The sequence below is a fragment of the Micrasema longulum genome, unplaced genomic scaffold, assembly GCF_059751315.1.
Source record: "Micrasema longulum isolate JH-2025_06_02 unplaced genomic scaffold, ASM5975131v1 h1tg001895l, whole genome shotgun sequence".
Taxonomy (NCBI): domain Eukaryota; kingdom Metazoa; phylum Arthropoda; class Insecta; order Trichoptera; family Brachycentridae; genus Micrasema; species Micrasema longulum.
The window spans coordinates 121,551-144,111 of NW_028279069.1; the positions used below are offsets into that span (position 1 = coordinate 121,551).

Below are 22,561 nucleotides of genomic sequence, written 5' to 3' on the forward strand. Positions count from 1 at the left end.
ATGGCTGGTATTCCAAACGCATTTACAGCGCACTATAATGCATATTTAGTATGTAAAAACGCGCTATAATTGCGTTCGGAATACTAGCCCAGAAAGTAAGAGTACTGTTTAGCTCTCGCGCTGTGAGATTTTTTTTTCCAATAGTTGGCAACACTGATTGGTAGTGGGGGTCTCCTGAACACAACGAGCACAGGCGACCCTCGTTAGTACAAAAACTTGCCTCGTAGTGTTTTTTTCTGTGAAAGATGTCAATAAGAAATCCCGCCAAACGCGAGATGCTCGCTGTAATAAAGTCCCTTCTCGCGGAAGGAAAAACTTCGACTGAATTTTTTGCACGGGACAAAACTGTTTTCAAAACTCTCCATTGCGACTGGTGATGAAACTTAGGAGGCTCATTACGCCCCTGAGACAAAAAGATAGTCATCACAGTGGCAGACACTAGTTCCTTTATTATTCTTTGTTAAAAATAAATTGAAAAACGAATGTTATATTAAATGTTGCAGATTATTTGTATGGAATGCCCAACGGCTCTTGTGTGGTCCGGGGTCCCTGATGGGCGCTCAGCTCTGCACGGAAGTCCACTGGATCTCCTGCCCATTCCGCCCAGTGCACTTCCCATGCCCTTCATGGATTCCCCGCTCACCGAGCAATACAGAAGACAGGTCATTACTCATATTGCGATGGCAGCTATGTAAACTGTGTGTTGAAAATATCAACTTTTCAAGATGATTGATTAACCGTTTAAATGCCAGGCAAATTCAACTGATTTTGGAACACTTTCAGGGAAGAAAAATAGCATCAAGAGGGATTATTTTTACTGGAAAATATCATACAGAATCAAAGTGAAATGGTTTCTCTATTCATTTGAGGCAGTTTATTAAATTGGCGCTATTCTAGATATTTAAATGCAAACATTCACGTTACACTTTACCCATGCATGAAATATCTCACTTTAGGCACCTAAAGGGTTAATGAGGTTTGTTTTTGACAAAAGAATGGTAAAACAGGTATGTAAGGCAAGAATGAGCGGTATAAAGTACACCCCTGTTGGTGAAAAGAGCAGAGTTTGATATTTGCAAAAGGAATTATATATTTGAAAATGAATTATGTTGAGTTTTGGAATTTAACCATAAACAAGTACCTGGTACTTACTTTAATTCAATATTTGAAAATGAATTATTTTAAGTTCTAAAATTTAATCGTAAACACGTACCTAGGTACCTATTAACCAATGAAAAGTTACAACATCTTTTTTACGTTCATCCGAATGGTTTTTACTAAACATTTTTTACCTAATAATGTTTAATCTTAAGAGGAAACGCAGTCCGACTTTTCTTTGTACAAACGTATTCCCGTATTTTTTTAGGGTTATGGCACTGGAGCAGTGATTTTTTTTACACACTTTAGATATTGGCGTGTTCTTTTGTTTTGTGATAAATCGTTTATTATGGGAACTAGAACCATCCAAAAACCCGTAAAAAAGCACAGTTTTATCTGCTGGGCTTGAGCGCACCATATACAAATATAACTATTTTTGAAAAACGCAAAACGTATGTATACAGAAAATTTATATATTATTCTGATACTCTGTCTAAAAAAAAACTCTGGAAAATGGAACAACGAAACGTCAATTTTGTCTATTCTAACAAAAGGTCTGACATGCAGTTGTCTTTTTTGCACAGTATCCCCAGGCATCTGCAAGACAGTGACAGTGTTCGAATACCTATTTATCAAAATTCTCTGTCCTCACAATTTATATAAACCGAAAAACAAAAATATTAATGTATACCTAAATAGTTATCTAATTTGGAGTAAATACAATAATTGATATCAAGGAATTAGGGTGACCAACAAAGATGCCACATGATCAGATAAACCAAAATCTTATGTCTGATCATGTCACAAACAGACACAATTGAAGGGCATGTATGACTAGATGCATAAATGTGGAAGAAGTATGGAATGTATGTCAGGATAGACATGTGTGGCGGTTTATCCTCTGCTCACCCCTACGGGAAAATGGCGTGATGGTGTGATGGTAGGTTTGTTATCGTTAGTGTATGAAACACCTAGACACATTGGATGTGAAAGTGATGCTTTGTATCGCAAATAAAGCTGCATCTTCGGGTAACTCAATGTTTAACCTGAGGATACGAAAGTACCCACACCCTATGTAATAGCCCGATACTTTGAGGACCTGGACTTGGAGAAGAAGATTTAGTAATATATATTAATGTACTCACCCTCTATTTAGTACTTCAACTTTTCAAAGGCTTGGAGGGCGAGAATTAATCCAAGGCAACCCATCACAATAGATCTACAAAGAATGCTGTGATGTCAAGAATAAGAATAAGTGTTTATGGACATATTTCTTTGCTCCTCTCACTAGATTGTAATTTATCTTTGGCATTATACAATTTTGTAAATATCTAATCCTAGTCTGTATTTTTACAGGTGTACGAAGCCGAGCAGGAGATAAGCATTAGAAGTAAAAGGGCCGAAAACAAATGGTGCGCTGACAAATGGCAGAGTAGCTCACAAGGTACGTGTGTTTTGTATAATATATATAAATGTTCATACTAGTGTTATGTATAAATTATAAAGGGCCACCAGAGAATATACCAGGTTCTCTTTATTAGTCCTTTTTTACCATCAAACATAAATATAACTCTCAAAATGTGCTGGCATATTTTTCTTTTTTTAAAGAAGAAATATTTGCTTTCTTATGATTTACCCTATTATTTTAATTTTGAGGGCCATTTTCAACGAGTTGTAAATAACTCACTATTAGAAAATGGTAACCAAGTTGTGGTAGAGCGGGGTGTGAACCTCGGACCTCTGATCCGCGAGTCCGCAACACTAGCCACGGGACCAAAACCCGATTTAAAACATTGAAAAATAAGTTCGTGGCGATGGTGAATCAGATTAGCTCCCCGTTTTAAAAGTTGCTTTTTAGGCATTTTTGAGGGTTTTTCAATATAATGAAGGTGTTTTTTTTTTTTAATATGCTCCGAAAGCTGACTGGATTGGGCAGCTGAGAGCTGTTTTGTGTTTATGCGTGTGTACTGACATAAACAATTTTATACAAGAGTGTCTGCATGAGATGCTTGAATGTAGAAGAATAGATATTCAACTGAACTATGAATTTTGTTATTTTTGTCTGATAGGAACAAACACAACTCGAGTGCTGGCAGTTCTGGAGGCCCTGGACAGGCACTCGTTTGACCGGGTGGACCCGGGGAATAATTTGGACATTCTTTACAATAAAGTGTTTGGAAACTGCAATGTCACCACCCCCAACCAGAATGGAAAGGACGGGAACCCAGAAACGAGAGATCCGGTAAATATAATTTTCATTTTCTGCAGTCAGGTTTCTCCTGACTGAGGGTCATGATCTTCAATGGTTGAAAGATGCACCAAACTTCTCCACGCCTCTCTTCTAAAAAATCTAAATGAATGCCTCGACATGGGTTATGCCCAGTGAGGTGTTCACATAGAAAATAAATAAGTTACTTATTTTGTGTTGATTGACGTCTTGCAAACCTAAAAGGAATATTTTTAAATAAAATTAACCTTACATTTGAAAAAGCTGAGTGGATGACTGATCTACCAGTATGTATTATTACAATACTCTTGTGACATAAGACTTATTATTAAAACGAAATTTTAGAAAATAAATACCTCAATTCTGGTGATATATGTATGTACCACTTTGTTCTAGGTGTCCTAAAGAGGGTTAACCCGATCAATCCATCTGATAGGGGATCTACCCCTCGGTCTTCATCCAGGCATGCAATCTAATAAAAAAAAAATTTTTTACGCGCAGTAAACATTAAAGCATTAAATTGTATGGCGAATTTTCTTAAAAATGGGAGAAAAAAATTATAAAAATAATTTTAATAAAAACAAACTACTTTGAACGACATCACTAGATCTTTCAAATCAACCATTGATAGTGTTTTTTTTTATTTTATTTCTTTATTTTATTTTTGCACCACAACAGCCCAAGAGGCCTAAGGTGAATTGCATCACAGAACACTCAGGCTTTAGAAAAATCAAATTTAATTTTTATGTTCTCGCCGGGAATCAAACCCGGAACCTTCCGTGTGTGAATCTTCTTCTTCTTCTTCTTCGTTTTTTTCCTGGCCTTTTCACTTCTCAATTCGGGTGTTCTGGCCAGTGTCGAGTATTTTTGTTTTTTACATATATACACATGTTTTAGTAATATAATATGTACAAGTTAGTATGTTAGTATTAAATATAATGTATACATATAATAATAAAACATATTTACAACTTTACACCATTTACAACTAGATATTTACTTAAGATTTTATATACACGTTTATTGGGAGGGGACAGGAGTGTGTGAATCAAGATAGATTTTCTGTTTACGAGAAGCCAATTCACCGATCAGCAGAACTCACCAAAGAGAACTAGTGTCGTCACACGGGGAGTAATTACAAAACTTTAAAAATCATAGCGCCGATGATACGATACATAAAAATATTTAAAAACTAGCTGAACTTCCTCATTATAGTCAACATTACTATACGGGTTATTATTTAACCCATTATGCACTGTTAACTGTGAAAATCAGGTAGAATAACATTACGAGTGAGAAGTGAATGAATAGGAAGGAAATGTTAAGGAATGTTATACATACTATGTGCAGAAGCCGTATTCAGCAGTAATCAGTAGACTGGAAAATTTCGCGATCGCGATAAAACAAAAAATAACACGAAATTTGGCATTTTTAGACGAATAACGCAAAGTTTGGTGTTTTTTGAAAATAATGCAAAATTCGGTGTTTTTGGAAAATAACGTGAAATTCGGTGTTTTAGGAAAATAACAAGCCTTAAACAGCCATAAAATATTTCGCCGAGTATTTTAAGTTGCTAACTTCACGCTCGTTTCTCTGCGTCATTCTATGGGATCTTGGCTTGATTCGAATTGGAGCCCATATTTGTTTTCATAACTGTCATATTTCCATAAAAGTGTTGTTATGTGCCGATTCTGCTGAATATAACGATATCTTGGGAACAAAAGGATTCTTGTAAAAAACATATTCATGGTGTGAAACATAGGAAAAATGCCGAGAAGAATTCAGCTTGTACTTTAAAGCAGTCTTATAAATAAAAGATGTTACCAGAAGACAGGACGCTGTTACAGAATTGGCTAAAAACACGACTGAAACCTTTATCAAAGCCAACATACCTTTGGAAAAACTCGATGATCCGCATGTCAGAGCCTGGATTGTAATCAGTCTTACTCTACGGGCGCAGTAAAATATCCACTTTAGAAATTCATTTCTTTGTTGATATTGCTAGGAATCAAACCCAGGACCTTGAACATGGTTAAGTTCGGCGACTACTGTATTATGAAGTAGACTTATTTCCATTAATTTTTCAGTAGTAGAACTGTATTCTTCATCCGTCTGGACACAGAATATATATAAATACTTGATCTATATTTTTTCCTAGGAATGGGCTTGCAGCTACTCGGTAGTGTTGGTCCTGTGCGAGTGGGCAGTCTGCAACGCTCGCTGGGGGGAACACCGCGCCATGGCGGCCGCCGCTCTATTGGACAGGAGACAGCAGCAGCTCTTGGCCAATCCATCATCACAGGCTGCAAATAGCACCCAGGACCATCACGGTATGTTCATATTACTAGGGATGGGCGAGCACTTACTTGGGAGTATGGGTAGTTGTAGGCTTACGAACACAGTCCATTCTGATAAACAGATCTGGTCAATAGATCTGGCTCTGCTTAGTTAAAATTAGCTTATGCAATCCTATAGTTTTTTATGTTCGCTTGTTTGACTTTTTTTTTTATATGTTCTTTTTGTAATCAGTGTGTTATTTATCGGGTTTCTTTTAAAAAATATTTTTCGAGTTTGTCTTTGTTGTCTAAGATCTATTTTATAGATCTATAGTTATCTATGTCATTTCTCGGGTTTCTTTTTTTTGAGCTTGTCTTTGTTTTCTGTGATCTTGTTATAATCAGTGTATCACCACTGTCATTTATCGAATTTCTCTATGGTTTATTTTTGTATACATATTTTCCAGTTGTCTGTTTTCTATGATTTTGGTTTATTGAATTTCTCAAGGTTTTTTTTTTAGTAACGTATCTTTGCTTCTTGGGAGTTTGAGAAACTGACATTTTTCTTTATGTAGACGTCTTGAAAGTGCTTATAAAATGCTTCGACTGCTATCGCCACACAGGCAGAAAGCTGTTTGCAGATTGTGGTCATAATGTCAAACAGTCGTAAGTTGCATAGATTGTAAGCTGACAACTCCCAGCACTACACTTATAAATAATTGTGAAAGAAATATAAATCAATTTTCTTAATTTTTTGTAGGGGCAAACGATGATAAGGAGTCGATAAGTTCAGGAGCAGGTATCTATGGAGGACCTCCCGTATTCCAGAGCCTTCTAATGAGGTTTCTAGACAATGATGCTCCAGTTCTTGGTTAGTATTTTTAAAAAGGAAAGGAAAGATCCCATCCTCTCATTATATTATTTTGTAGATTTTTAGTTTATTTTTGTTTCAAATTTTGTATAAAATTATTAGATTCTGTATTAATAAAACTTAATGGTTTGGGTAGGTAGGAATAAATTGCCTTAATAAAAAAAATATTTTTTAATCTCTCTTGTTCTGTACTTGTTTTAACAGAAGAAGGAGCCAACGCATCCCTTCAGAACAAGGCCCAATTCACCAACCTAGTACATCTGTTCGGGGAACTAGTCAGAAGAGATGTCTTCTCTCACGATGCCTACATGTGTACACTTATTTCTAGAGGTACCTAAACAAATGTTTTACTCACCCCTACAGTGTGGGTCCCGACTTTTCATATGTTACACTGTGCGTAAAATAATCACTTAACTCAGGTGATGACAAATCACGACCCTTGTAAATACTGCTTTCATTTTCTCAACAGCTTCATCTCTGTTAGAAATATATGAGGTATGTTAAAACGAAAATGGCAATCTCCACCATTATTCACTAATGAGTTATTTATTATTATAACTAACGGCCGTAGCCAATTTGAACAACATTAAAGTTAAATACAAAGTTATATAAAGAAAACATAGTTAATTGTTATGGTTAAACTCAGTAAAAGTAATGCCTAGTAAAAAAAAGAATAAAAGAGTGAAGTATAGAAGAAAAGTTGCTCATATTGCTTGCAGTTACTCATATTGCTTTCTCAAATTTTAAAGATTACTTGCTATACCTGTAATTCTATTCTTTATTTTTTCTCTGCTGCATTGACATGTTTTTATACTTTTAAACTACTTTTAATTACTTATATTGTATATGTATATAAAATCAATATATTGCTGTTCTGTGTCATAATTTTGAAGATGTTTTTGAAATTGACTTAAATTTACTATCTTATATTTCATTTAAAGATTCTTCTCATCGTTTCTTTGAATCCCATAAAATATGTATGTGTATATTTTATGTTTTTCCTTTTTGGAAATGCTTTTTTTTTTACATCTGAGCATGTTTTTCATTCTTTATTTTAATTCTTACCTTTTAATTACTTTTACAAAAAAATCTGGGCGATCTCTTGGCCTCATTCAGTACAAGAATAATTTTCTCTCTTCTAACTGGTTTGTTTCTCATTTCAGGGGACCTGTTAGGTGCCACGGAGCCAATGAGTTTAAGTGCTGTGGTAGGCGGTGCCGCTACTCCCATCGGTGGCTCCCTCGAGCCGGTCAGCCACCACCACCACACACCGACTCTGGATGAAGAGATATTCGCCGGCATCGACCTCAAACCTAAGATCGATGTAAGTCTTCCCGCTAATCTGCTGAAAACAAAACGCATATTTTGCATTAACAATCATCCGATCAATTTCTTAATTCGTTCACCGTAAACAAAGGAAAATTATCACAGTCTAAAGCGAGATAAGGTTTGTGGTTGAGGTGGAGTTGGGGATTATGCAGTTTCAAATTGGATTATTCGGTTTGAATTGGTACATCTCATGCAAACAAATATCTCTCTCTCAGTAATCCACCGCGTGTCTAGACTTGACTTAGGTTCCTTTAGAAAAATTGATTCAGAGGGCTACTGAAAACTCTGAGGAGTATTTATTTATTTATTTATTAACAGACATTGTCCATATACATATAAACAATTTATAGGATTGAAATATTACAATAAAAAAATAGTTAAAAACATTTTTTAAAAAAAAGAAGCATTGACAAATATAAAGGACATCAAGACAAGATCTGAACTATTTATTTAGTGCTTGTTTAAATCGTTGTAAACTTAAAGCAAAAAAGTCCAGATCTTGTCTTGAGTTAACAATACGACAGACGGGTCATTGGAGAATGAAGGCCATAGTTTGTTCTATGCTGATCGATGATTAGTACTTCATTGTTTCTCAACCTACGAGTCGGAATATTGAATTTCACTTGTCCCAGTAATGATGGAACATCGATTATACCATATAGTATGCCGAACATATATATGGAGTCAATTTATTTTTAAGTTTTTGTAGACTAGAAATATTTAACATTGACTATATCAGCTTAAGAATAATTACCTCTCTCTAGTCCAAGCATCCACGCTACTTTTCGAAGCAACCGATGTTGGACTGATTCAATGTGATTTATGCGATTGACATAGAATGGAGACCAGAACACGGAGGCATATTCTAGAAGAGGGCGAACAGTTGAGCAATAAAGAGCATGCAGAATGAAAAACAGAAAGTTCCGAGGAGTAACCGCCACAACGAATAAAACGGCGTAAAAACGAGATTTTAACTAAAAACTATTTTTACAAAGTATTTATTTTAAATTTGACCATATTTTGTATGTATGTACTATAATCCGCAGTTTTCACTAATCGGAAACTTGCCTAGTTTTCCGGGTAGCGGATCCATCCATACATCCTTTAAAAATGATTTCAGGAGCATGGTAGAATGGAATATGATGATTCTAAGATAGACGATGACCTGGACAAACTGCTTCAACACATCAAGCAAGACCAGCAGAACTCTATGGATGCTCCCGACAGCCCTAAGGAACCTGGGGATACCTCTCACGGGTATGTTTTTATTCAATTACTGACTTATTTTAATGATGTAATAACTTATATTTACATATAAGTTATTAATTTAAAAAATACTTGGTACACTTCCACTTATTTATTTTGACCAATTAGCGCTTTCACCCTCTAATGGGCATCTTCAGACTGGTGAATATTATACAGTGTAAGGATAATTTACTGTATAATATTCACCAGTCTGAAGATGCCCATTAGAGGGTGAAAGCGCTAATTGGTCAAAAAAAATAATTGGAAGTGTACCAAGTATTTTTTAAATTAATAACTTATATGTAAATATAAGTTATTACATCATTACAATGGAATTCCATCAAGAATTGTCAATAAATAATTTAAATAGACTATTTTAACCTTTTGTTTTTTTAAAGCTTCACATCTGAGTTATGCCCGAAAATAATGAAATTAATTGACGAGTTAGAAGGTTCAAGTTACCCATTATTGTGGAACGAATTATTATAAGACTTGAAAGCTACTCTTGAATGACAGTCAGGGGTTTTTTTTATGTGTAAATACCACTTTTGTTTCTAAATAATTGTGTAAAAATGGATTTGGATCTAAATACAGTAGTCCAACTAACAGCGTAGACGCAGAACGCTGCTTCAGTAAATATAATTTCGGCATTACGGACAGAAGACAAACGACTCTAAAAGAGTCAAATGTTGAAATTACAACAATGTAAGCTTTTAATTAAAGTGTATATAAAAAGTTGTTTTATTCCATGTATGTAGTATATGAAAATTTTAGCAAATTTTTTTTTTTTTGCGAAAATTCCATAACTGTAATGATAATTAATCGGAATATTATATGGATATAAACATAAATGATAAATTTGTAACCATGCATGACATGCAACAATTGTGTCCACGGTGGGTCTTATTCGTGTTTCTTTATTTCTTTTCAGTGTGGAGTCGCAAATGATAGGCGTGTTGCCGCCTCCTTCGCGACATCTCTTGTACACGACGCACTTCCCTCTAGCCTGGCACGACAGCGAGGGTGGCGCCCCGCCCCACGACACTAATCAACGGCACGTGCTGCTGTATGGGGTCGGCCGCCACAGGGACGAGGCCCGCCACCAGGTCAAGAAGATGTCTAAAGGTACAGACTAGTAAACTTATCTGACATCATCTTATACATCATCATCTAGTATCCGCCCGGAATGAAAAACACAAGTACAGGCCGTGCAATACATCTAACCTGTTTTACAAATTAAAAAAAAAATTACTAATGTTAGTAAATATTAGTATATAACCACTTACCGATTTTGAGACGTATCCGTCTCTTCATCAGGACACTCACTACACCAACATGCAAATACTGAAATACACCTCCACCATCACCGTAGTATATGAGGGCATTGGAAGCAAAGATGGCAACCTCCAAAAAAATTTTTTTTTTGTTATATGACTGTAGTTTATCTACTTTATTTTTATAAAAATCAAGAGTTGAGTTGCAAATATAATTTGAAATCATACTTCTGATGGTTTGAAAATAGTGTTAAGCAAACATAGCAATATCCATCAGCCATTTTATTCGACCAATGACAGGCTTGAGATTTAAATTTTCAAAATGGCCGCGCCATACAAATATTAATAAAGTTTTTTGAATTCGTTTTTCTATTAAAGCTAATTTATTAGTATCTTAAAGTTTAAGTTCAGTGAAAATAACATTTCTAACATAAAGACTGTCTTTGGCATGAGTGTAGCAGTTTTTGTTATTTTTCTCGAAAACACAAAAACGGGAGTTTGTTGTCTTTGCTTTTAATGCCCTCATATATAGTATTTCCAAAAATCCTTAAATCACATCCAGATTTATAGAGATGCGAACACCACCATGTCTAAATATGCACTAAGCTTAATTAAAAAAAATATATTTAATCTTATATTGAAGAATTGGTAGGGAGTAAGTAAAATACCCTCTAGGTAGCGCTGAAAATTACACGTTTGTTGTGCTCAATTGTTCACTACAAATCAGTGTATGGTGTGATGTGCGTTTTAAATTGTATGATTTCCCATTGCTATACTGCATTATTATATGTGACTTATAGTACTAAATTGTATGCAGTTTTGTGTTAATAATTTGTAATCTTTTTTTATTTCAGAAATCTGCAAGCTGTTTTCTAAGAAATTCTCGATAGACGTTGCTGAGGGGGGGAAAGTAAAAAAACATTCTCGGAGCGAATTCAACTTTGAAGCTGTGACGCAAAAGTTCCAAGTAAATATAAAATTATCCTGTTTTCCTTACACTTACAAATATCGCAAGCAACTTTGGCAGCTTTATTCCTTCGATTGAACGCGAACAGAGCAGTGTCGAAAATGCCCACTTTCGTCTACTTGACAATCCGTTTTGAAGGCTTGTAATCAAATAAAATAACATATATGTAACGTAAAAGCAAACAGAATGTCTTGTACAGCAGGAAATATTCTTTCAAATGATTCACAACCTTTACCATTTTGTTTTACTTTTGGTGCTCATTTTTAAATTTGGAAAATAACAGACACAACTTATGTTAACACCCAATACATATATTATGTAAATAAGTAAATTGAATTGAATTTTATAAATTACAATGAACTTCCCAGGCACCCAGGGATGATAGAAGATAAATTTTAATTTGTGATTTCGTTTGTCTTTTCCAGAGCATGAACTACTTCGACCAGCACGTGGTGACCTGGCAGTGCGGCAGTACTGTGGTAGAGATGCTGCAGGCCTTTGCCATAGGCCCCTCTAGCTACCTGCCCGTCCAAGAGCATGTGGCCTTCCTGTTTGACCTCATGGAACTAGCCGTCAACGTTTACGGCCTTATTGACATCTGTATTCAGGTGAGATACTCTTTGTCCAATAAGTCTTTTAAAAGTTTCCTTACGTTCCACGGAGAAATATGTAATATCATCGCTAAGTTAAAGGAAAATATTCGTCTTTCTATTTTTTTTCAAAATATTGAGCCAAAAGGCTTAGGGCCGGTTTTATAAACATCCATTAGTAAGTTTGACACCATTTTCTATTATTATATTTGGTTACCAGATGATGATAGAATTTTTTAAGCATTTGTAGTGTAACTTTAAAAAAACTGTAAAACATTTATACATGCAACATTTACACTACGAATGTTAATAAAATGCTATAATCGGACGGTATACCAAACATAATACAGTAAAACCCTGTTTTTATGTTCCTCAATTTTACATTTTCCCGCTTTTTATGCCAAAATTTTTTCCATACATTCTCATTCAAATATCACCCCAATCAACGTTTTTTACGTTTTTCATAACCCCGGTTTAACTTTGAAAGTTTTTTAAATTCATTCGATCTGTCAAAAGACGCCGAGCCGTGCGCCACCGCGTTTGCCCAAAATGATGAATTAAAAAAATAGAAAAATGTGTAAATTGTTGTCCCAAACTAAATTCATAGTAGGGTTAGTGTAATTGACCTTTTTGTTTAAGTGTCTAATTTTGTCATTTTACTAAATTGTGACATGCGGTTGACGCATGAAGAATAAAGTCTTTACATCAATGAAGTATGATGCAGAAATTTAAAAATTTAGTAATTGAAATATTATTTAAAGTTTTAAACATAATTTGGAAAGAAGGTTGTTTAAACAGTTATCATAAAAGTCTCAAACAGTTTTGCCGCGATGTAAATGGCAGTTGAAATTATGTGGTGCCATACTAAAAAAAGTGATACCATATAAATAAAATTTCTCAATATTTAGGGAAAAAATCATTGTATGCAAATTCCAAATGTTTATTTTCATGTTTTTAAGGTTAAATACCTACATAAAATTATTTGAATATTTTTTTTTTTTAATTCAATAAAAAAAAAACATTTTTTTGCCAACCAAACCATGTCGGGAATCTAACCCGAGACCTCTTAAATGGTAGGCAAACGCGCTGTCCATTACACCACGAGGCCGACATCTTACCTTACCTTACATCAATATAATATTTTTAATGTATGCTTTACATGTTGGAATTTGGAACACTGCTTAGTAAAAACATAGAAATTACGACAAAAATGTTTAATTTTGATAAAAATACCTACTGGTGACCATTCTGGTAAAATTCAGGTTCAATTCCTGGCAAGGTTGATGTGAAATACATATTTATTTATTTTCAAGTTTTTTTGTTTACATTTGTTACATTCAATGAGTACCATTACAGAGAAGGAAGGGAATCACAATTATAATTATTTCCCTAACAGATTCTCAAGGAACTTCTCGAAGTGGAGTCGGTCCTGGCTTCCAGAAGTCCCGGGCAAGGTCTTCTGAGGAGCTACACAACATCTCTGGCCCTTTATGTAGTTGGTGTGCTGCGCAGATACCATTGCTGTTTACTATGTGAGTATTAGCCTCACCCCACTTTAGTTATATATTTTTTATTTATTTAGGTAATTTGGTCTTTAACCAATAATAAAAACATTGCCATTAAGGCCGTAGACCGATAAAAAGTAAGCTTTTCAATTTTATAACGTTGTTCTTTCAAAATCGCGGCATTCAAAAAATTACATAAATATACGTTTCACACAACACAACACAACAGTCATTTTCTGAGGTGTTTCTGATAAAAAATATACTTAAAAGTTTTATGTACATAACAAAAATTTAATTGTTTTTCAATCGGCTGATTAAGCTTCTTGATAATTAAACTAAACTTAGGTATAGTCGGGTTCTACGTTCAAGGCGCATGGGACGAATATATTATATTCTTGAATATCTAGTCTAGTCACCAATTTTTATCAAAACACATTACCGCATTCCTTCCATGCGCCTTGAACGTAGACAGATTTAAAGATAATTAATTTCTGTATCCATCTATATCCACATCGTAAATATTTTTAGCTATTCTTTCGCTTTCCATTTGCTCTACATGTCCAAACAAAGACTCCACTCCTTTCTTGATTTTGTCGATAATGCTTATCTCAGCCTTACATATTTAGTTTTTATTTTTGTTTATTTATTTGTTTTTTTCACATAAAACTTTGTATACTTTATTTTCTATATGAACACCTCACTGGGCATAACCCGTATTGAGGCATTCATTTACATTTTGTTTGTTTTATGTTCTAGTATATAATAAATAAATATAGTATAATAAATAACACTGTATGGATATAAACATAAATTATAAATAACATGCAACCATAATTCCGAGTTCAAATACTATTTTGGTTGGGTGACCATCTCAAAGCAGTTCTCGGGACCCAAATCCAGAAGCCATTTTTTAACGAATTGAGTGAATTTCTGTTTATTTGTATTTAATTTTAAATCAAGAGGTATAATATTGTAAATTTTGGGAGCAAGGTACATGTGACTCCTCTACACGTGGATCTATTCACGGATCTCGAAATTTGTACACTTATCGTACATATTTTTACCACACATTCCCCTGAGAGATCAGATCAGACAGCATTCAACCTACTTTCATTCCTTTCGATTCATGAATGTCGGCATCATGATTCCATTTTGAATGGCTAATTTTGCCTCCTGCGATAAACATTTCCGCACCGTTCACCCTGTTCCCGGCACCCTACTTTCAATATGTTTCTCAGTATTGCCATCTCTAGTAAACATTCTCCTTGAAATATCAATGAATCATATATTATAAGTAAGACTTGTTGTTGAGTGGTTGCTGGGAAAACATTTAAAACAAATTGTTTCAGTGTCCACGGAACAAACGAGCTCGGTGTTTGAGCAGCTCTGCCGGCTCGTAAAACCGGTGATCAACCCAGGAGACTGTAGCTCTGCGGAACGCTGTATCCTCGCTCACTTGTACGACCTGTACACTGTGTGTGCCCATCTGAGATCCAAGACGCACCAAGCGGAGCCATTCTCCAATGCCTATCCTAAAATAAGGTAGTATCAATGCCTCACCCGAACTAATGTTATTTCAATGCATATTTTCAAATAAGGTTTTATTGCGCGTCTTATCAATATAAAACAAGGCATATTGGCCTCCGTGTGTAATGGTTAAAACCTCGAAATGTTTGACAGCCCTTAGATCGTACTTTTTGACACACACACAGGGACTCAACTGGTCTTTCTGGCCTATTATGGTGCAAAAAATATTTTTTTATCTAAAATTTCAAGAGTTAATGTGTATTCTTAGATAAAGTAGTATCAATGCTTAACGTAAAATAAGAAAATGCCTGTAATTTTATCCCTGAAATGTGGTCTAATTAATGCCCATCCTGGTTAAAGTTCTGAATTACTCATTATAATAAATAACGTATTATAAAGAGTATATAATATGATGTCATTGTTTCTATCAAACTTTCAGGCAAGTTCTATATGCCGGCCTACAGCCCTCCCCATCCAGCTACGTATACAATCCGCAGTTCTTGAGTGAAGTGTTTACAAATCCTAGAAGAGGCGGTAAGAACTAATCAACTTTTCATCTAACTGTACTTAAAATTTTTAAGAAAAAAATAATCTCCATCTAATCACAAAAACAGCAATCACAACAAGCAAATGTCAACTCTCCGAGTGGCGGAAAAGCACTAAAGGAGGAATTTTAGTTCTCGTTAATTACCACTTTGATTTTTCCTAAATGTGCCAGTCTCTAGCTGCCTGCCCTTCTATTGATATTAACAAAATATTTTATTTCAGGTAAAATTGACATCTCTTGGGCACGCCAGCTATCCGAGTCTCTAAACAATCGCAACAGCTTTGTCTGTTCCGCAATTTTAGCCATCTGCGTAGAGGTGGATAATGACAGGTAAAATACTTTTTTAAAGCTAGGTAAGAATTTCTTTTATGGCTAATCAACAAACTCTAATTTTTGTAACCAAAGTGATAAAAAAATATTATTGTTTTCCTAATCCATGGTTTCCTAAGAGAGCGGCGCCATCATATTGCGGTGGATGGCGTCATTAAAACGTTGTCTGTACAAGCCAGCTAGTGCAGATTTCCTAGAGAGCGTTGATTGTGAGCAGAATGTCAAACTGAGACACTGTCATTTGCAGGAGAGCAGTCATGGCGATAAAAATAGTTTTGAAACATGTTTTTTCATGTTGCGGTGAACATTTTCATGTCTGAAAATGAATGCAAACATGATTTGGGCTGTAATTTAAATGTAATACAAATACAAATCGCACATCCGATAAAATAGTCATAACTTTAAAAAACAGAATTTCCAGTAGAGCCCTCATATGAAATTTACACATTTTCTTAAAACCATGTATTTTGTTTATTGTTCGTAAAATAACAGGAATTTTTAATTTTCGCATGTTAAGAGAGTCCAATTGTCAATTTTTTTTTCAATATTGATTGGCTCATGCCCTGAATTTTTTTAAAATGTTTTGTGTATGAAACGCGTGGCAGCAAATTTTGTTCCAAAATTTTTGAATTTCAAACAAAAACAGCGGGGAATGAAAGTTGCTCAGATGTCTCTAAATGATGTCAACGGCGATGCCGAATTACTGAAATGTGTTTTAACAGGTGACAAAACATAAGTTTACGGATATGAAGTCGAAACTAAGGCTCAGAATTTGTCTCCTTCCCATTCAGGGTGAACGACATAGCCATCGCCTGTTGTGAGATGACAGCCTGCTGCGGGGGCCTATCCACCGAGTGGCTCGGGGCACTCATGGCCCTGTGCAACAGTTCCAGCTCGCACCAGGCCGCATTCTACCCTGACCTGATGAAGCAGGTCGATGTCCAAGACCTGTCCATACACAACTCCCTGGCTGTCTTCACCTGCATACTGATCGGTAAATATTTCCTCAGCTTGGTAGTTGAAAGATCTGAACCACAGAATCATAATTCTCACTCATTAAAAAAAAAAAAAAAAACTTATTAGTAGCATAAAAAATATTAAAAAATTATATGCATAATGCCAATATTGACAGGTCATAAGTCCTGTAGATGCATAGACTTCTTTATTACCTTCTCTTAAATGTTCTTCATCTCTATTGTAATATGTTAATATAAACAGGTCCCCGGGGAGTTGAATTCAGTCCTTGTCTACAAAAATTTGGACAAACTCAAAATATTGTTCACAAAGTTGATGCTTTCAATATTAATAATATTTCAATGTCAATTACATTGTTTTTTACATAGTACTGTGTTAAACATATTCCCCTGTAAAAAGAGGTTCCAGTGTATAATAGATATTGGATGCATCACTAGTTGAAAAAATATTTTTAAAAAAAAATTATTTAATGTCTCATTCAGCCCTCCTCGATTTCTGTATCTGTCCTCATTTGCACTAATAATATTTTTCAATTGTCCATCTTTTTCCATCGTAATTTGAATGTGTCTCTCATAGCTCGTCACTGTTTCTCGCTGGAGGGTTTCGTGTGCAACGTAGCCCTGCCCAGCCTCCTGAAGGGATGCAACAGTGAAGGCAGAGCCGAGGCGGGGGCCCGCCTCACCTGTCACCTTCTGTTGAGACTCTTCAAAACGGTTGAGACCCCACAGCCAGGTATGCATAATACACACGCATATACCCCGCTCCTGCTTCCTAGCTTCCTAGTTGTATTCACTCAAAAACACAGAAAAAGAAGCCGTGTATATACTTTATTACTTATATGTATGTACATGCAGGTACAAATTATGAAAAAAATATCTTCTTCGCAGTCTCAATCCTGGGGATTGGTTTGCAGCAATGCCCTGCATCTCGTCCTCCATTGGTCTCTATTCTCTGCAGCCCTCTTCAGCTTGACATATGAGGCGCAGTTTAAATCCTCGCACCCTTGCTCCAAATATTCCCGTCGGGGGACCCTCTGTAATTTGTCACCTCAGCCATTCCCTCTATGATGTCACGCAGGAGACCCTCGTGGCGTATAATGTGGCCAATCCATCTGGCTCGCCTCTCTGAAATGGTTTTAATTAGGCGCCTCCCTTCTTCGATTCTGTTAAGAACCTCGTCATTGGTGATGTGGTCTCTCCAGGAAATTCCTAATATTTTTCTGCAGCACCACATCTCGAAGGCCTCTAGTCTTTTTATCTCTTTCGGTAAGGCACTATGTCTCACAACCGTACATCAATATGCTCCATACATATGTCTTAGCAAGTTGCTTGCAGACTAAAAAATCTTTGATTTTATGTTAAACGCAAGCCTTGCTTGGTGTATGCGGCAGTCGACTCATCTTTTTGTTCTCCCATCCCAGGTGATCCTGCCTCCAAGGTACACAGACTCTTTCGGGTTTTTCAGACTTGCTCCTGACATTAGTATATTCATTCGCTGCTCATTACGGGCCACAGTCATTACTTTGGTTTCGCTCCTGTTTATTTTCAAATTATATTTATTATTCAATACATTTTTCATGGATGTGAGAGCTTCAGTGAGTTCTTCTTTACATTTAGCAATCAGGGCGGTGTCATCGGCAAACCCTATCTTTTTCCGTGTATTTTAACACCCTCTCTATAACTAATTTTTCCCTGATTTCATCGATCGCGCACTGTATATAATTATAGCTTACATATAAAAAAGTCATTGTTCGCTGCTGCTATCATTTACAAATTTTGATTTTGTTTTAATTGAATTTAACAGGTCTCTACAGCGTTTCTACGTCTCCACACCCCGCTCCCGGCTCGCTCCACTCCATACGCCTGAGTTGTGATCGCCACCTATTGGCTGCAGCACACAAAAATATAGCTGTGGGGCCACTTCTCGCAACACTAAAGGCCATACAAGGTAATATTTGATTAATGAAGACGTTCAGTGGTTTTTTTTATTTTTATTATATAATACGCTATCAAGATAATCCAAAAAAATCATTTTTAAATGATTTTTAAGTATCGTATTATCAGCGCTATGATTTTTTTTAAATTTTGTAATTTTAAAATTACTCTGCCTGTGACCTCACAAGTTCTAATCGGGGAGTTCTGCTGATTGGTGAGTTGGCTTGAGTGTTATGGGAATCTATCACAACACTATCATCGGTTGATACTCAAGAACTTGTGATGTAGTTTGAAGTAGTTCATTTTTATTATTTTTTTGTAAACTTAGACCTATCCTACCTGACCTAAAGTGACCTGACCTGACCTAAAGTGGCCACTTAAACCAGCCAATGACAGGTCATAAGCCCTATAGATGCCTAGACTTCTATATTACCTTCTCTAAAATGTTCTTCATCTCTGTTGTAATGTGTTGATATTAATATATGTCTACTTTTTACCGCGCGCAAGAAAATATTTTTTGTATCCAATTTCCATAGGGCTGAAGTTCCTCATTACATAATACACACATTTATTAAGTAAGGATTAAAAAAAAAACATTTTTTATCTCTTCACAGTGGTGGCTACAGCCAAAGATGGTAAATTTACGACGGGCTCTGTTAAAAAGCCATCTTCGGGCGGCAGCGAGCTCTCTCACATACTCGGGACGAGCGATGCCAACACGCAGGACACTAGCCTGGATCTCATGTCGTAAGTAAAACAACTATAACTATGAAATAGTATTTTGAGTATATCCAAATCTGGAATTCTGAAAGCTATATCAAGTAAAACTATAGCTTTAATAAGTGTGCGGCGACAAGTGGAAAACCAAAATTTGTGATTTAACAACCACTACAATAAGGCTCCCACCAGTCGGACAATGTCGGTCACGACAAAACCCCCGCCACCGATGTACAATTTTAAATTAAATGGTCAAAACTAAAAAGCATACTCGTATCTTTCTTATTATAATCAAAATGCAGTTCCACCGATCTGTGGCTTGGATCTAGAAGGGCCAATGTCAGATATCATATTTTTCTTGTCACCATTTTGTAGAGGGTTGATGTCAATTAAAAAACTTGTCTATTTAACTATTTTATACACACATACATGTGTTTTAACATTTTTTATTGATATTTGTTATCAAAGACGTCAAACAGTTCATTATAATGTCACAAAATGGCTAAATACTTACCTGTAATATTACGATTTACAACATTAACCCTCATAGATCCTAACCACAGAAATATCAATAGAGAAACTCATTTAAATAAATCCAACATAAAAAAATACATAGATATTGTATTTATTTATTTTTTTACATATACACATGTATTTAAATTTTCTTGTGGATTTAGCCATTCTACTTGCGCATAGGCATGTTCCGCAGTGTTAAATGTATTTATTTTAGCATCACATTTTTCTATGGATTGATTCTCAACAGAGTTTAATGAATTATCATTGGAAGAACGACAAAGGATAGGGGATTTGATAGAAATTTATAAGATACTTAATCATTACTATTACCCCTTCACGAGATGTATCAATGAATAATTTCATAATTTTTAACTATTCTTTTATTGTAATGTTAAAACCCTATAAATTGTATAAATGGACAATGTCCGTTAATAAATTAATTGATTAATTAAATCCCTACACCAATTTGCGGGGTCATAACTGGAAGCTATATCGTCCCCAATTCCATCTCATTCTAAAGAAAAACTTCCCTACAGATTGGAATAAATTGCCAAGCCTAGTTGTCCGTTCCATTTCGGTCAACCGGTTCAAAAACCGTTGGATGCTTTTTTGAAGGAAGAAAAATGCGGACAAAAAGCAGAACACGAGATATAGGCACACCAGCAAAGACTGCCAGCCTATAACAAAAAAAACATAATCTGGTCATTTACAGCGCTTACGACCTGTCATTAGCTGGTTTAAGTGATCAATTTACACACTGTGTAACATCTAGCACTCTGCCAAATGTTTGTGATTTCCACATCTTCACAATTTTCGGAAGGTGGACATGTGTAATTTCACATAATCATCGTATTTGTCGTAGGTGACATCTGGTGATTATTTCTCGAAGTTTTTTTAAACCAATGTGTATTAGACGGAATCCCACGAGGGTTAGGTATTAATACAATTGAATTCATATTTAACCCTCTCGAGATTTACTTAATGCAAGTTAAGGACAAAGTTAATATAGGTTTTTACTTCTAAGCCATACAAAGCACACAAGTTAGTAAGTAGCCTGTGAAGAGAGATGCTTGTTTATTGAACATTATTTGATTTTGGCAACATGGCACATTTATTTTGGCACCGTTCTTTGTTTATGTTTTAATTTGAAATGATTTGGTTATAGGATGGTAGATCTGGAATCATCCAACGGCCATAAAACGCCTAGGTTTGTCCCGATTTTTATTTTCTACATGAACCCTCACAGCCGCAGTGTATGTGCAACATCTCATTCTCTCATCCCCTTGTCTTGTGGAGGTTCCCCTTGTAATCAGCCACCCAATCTCTTCACACGATGGTGTCAGCGTGGCAAATATTCAGAAGGCTATATTCAAATTAATTTACTATCATTTTTTCAACATTGTGTCCCAACTCCGTAGAACTGTTGAGTTAGGACAAATACAGTACTAATACAACAAACTTAAAATAGAAACATATTTACCACTTAACATATAACATTACGTCATTGTGCCGGCAATATCTATTAAGTGACATTTCTAATTTTTTTAAGGAGATAATTTAAACAATGTATCTTTTAATGATGGATGAACATTTTTATTGGTGGCAAAAAGAAAAAATGCGTCATTTTATTGTGACAAAATATTTTACTATATTTTGTTGAAACAAAATTGTTTAATTAATTAGAAGTTAAAAATACTTTTAAAAATTAAAATCACCTAACAGATATTGCCGGCCCAACAACGATTAACATCATAACTTTTTTTTGCTCCAGAACAGGCCAGGAGGCTCAATTTCAGTGGTGAATTATAGCGCAGAATACCCAGACTTGAGCTAAATCACATTTAATTTTTGTTTTCTCACCTGGAATCGAACCCGGAACCTTCCGTACGTGAGCCGAGCGTCTTAAACACTACCACGCCGCCGTCATATTAATATAAAAAGGACAAAAAAGATTAATATTTCATTTACATATCAACTGTTAGAGCGCACGCCCCTACCCTAATAATCTGATACTTCAAGGACCTGGACTTGGAGGTGGAGATTTAGCAATATGAAAACACTCACCTTCCATTCAGTAGCCAGACTCTTTAAAGACCTTAGCTTTGTGAGCGAGAACTAATTTACGGAGACCAGTCACAATAGATCTATACAGGCCGCAGTGACGTCAGGAACTTTTATAGCACTGACTTCTATTTTTTCAGAATTAAAATAAGATGCCAACTACAGCAGAAACTAAGTTGTACATCAAGGGGTATTAACTCTTAAAAGCGCATGTTTGTGTCTTTCTCCATGAACACTACAAATAGGCAAGTCAGGATTCATAAAAATCATATTATGATGATTTGAATGCGTAATTTGTCTGTAGCATTCATGGAGAACGATAAAAAAATGAGTTTTTAGTGGGTAACTCACAAATGCTGATTTTGAAGTTGCCTGGTTGTAGTAACTACCCTGCTTTTCTCTGAATTTCTCAGAACAGGTGCAAATTTTGGTATTTACATCAAAATTCCTCTTCCATGACTTTCATAAAATCAAAAAAAAAAAAAAAACATACTCATATCACACAAAATATGACTTATTTTTACGCACTGTCGTTTAGACATCAAAATTTGTTTTCAGTATTTATTATATAA

At 35.3% G+C, this 22,561-nt stretch overlaps 1 protein-coding gene across 1 annotated transcript in view; it reads left to right on the top strand.

Annotated features, from left to right (window-relative positions):
• kto (mediator complex subunit kohtalo) overlaps positions 1–22,561 on the top strand; it is a 73,401-nt gene that overhangs the window by 15,162 nt on the left and 35,678 nt on the right. Inside the window, exons 10-29 of the mRNA XM_088238429.1 lie at positions 504–662; positions 2,455–2,542; positions 3,168–3,340; positions 5,484–5,655; positions 6,362–6,472; positions 6,677–6,802; positions 7,636–7,796; positions 8,922–9,058; positions 9,978–10,171; positions 11,175–11,287; positions 11,713–11,895; positions 13,274–13,409; positions 14,732–14,924; positions 15,349–15,443; positions 15,678–15,786; positions 16,578–16,780; positions 17,338–17,493; positions 18,565–18,708; positions 19,310–19,442; positions 21,094–21,135. Of these exons, the coding sequence (XP_088094555.1) occupies positions 504–662; positions 2,455–2,542; positions 3,168–3,340; positions 5,484–5,655; positions 6,362–6,472; positions 6,677–6,802; positions 7,636–7,796; positions 8,922–9,058; positions 9,978–10,171; positions 11,175–11,287; positions 11,713–11,895; positions 13,274–13,409; positions 14,732–14,924; positions 15,349–15,443; positions 15,678–15,786; positions 16,578–16,780; positions 17,338–17,493; positions 18,565–18,708; positions 19,310–19,442; positions 21,094–21,135 (2,828 nt within the window). The remainder of the gene's footprint in view (positions 1–503; positions 663–2,454; positions 2,543–3,167; positions 3,341–5,483; positions 5,656–6,361; positions 6,473–6,676; positions 6,803–7,635; positions 7,797–8,921; positions 9,059–9,977; positions 10,172–11,174; positions 11,288–11,712; positions 11,896–13,273; positions 13,410–14,731; positions 14,925–15,348; positions 15,444–15,677; positions 15,787–16,577; positions 16,781–17,337; positions 17,494–18,564; positions 18,709–19,309; positions 19,443–21,093; positions 21,136–22,561) is intronic.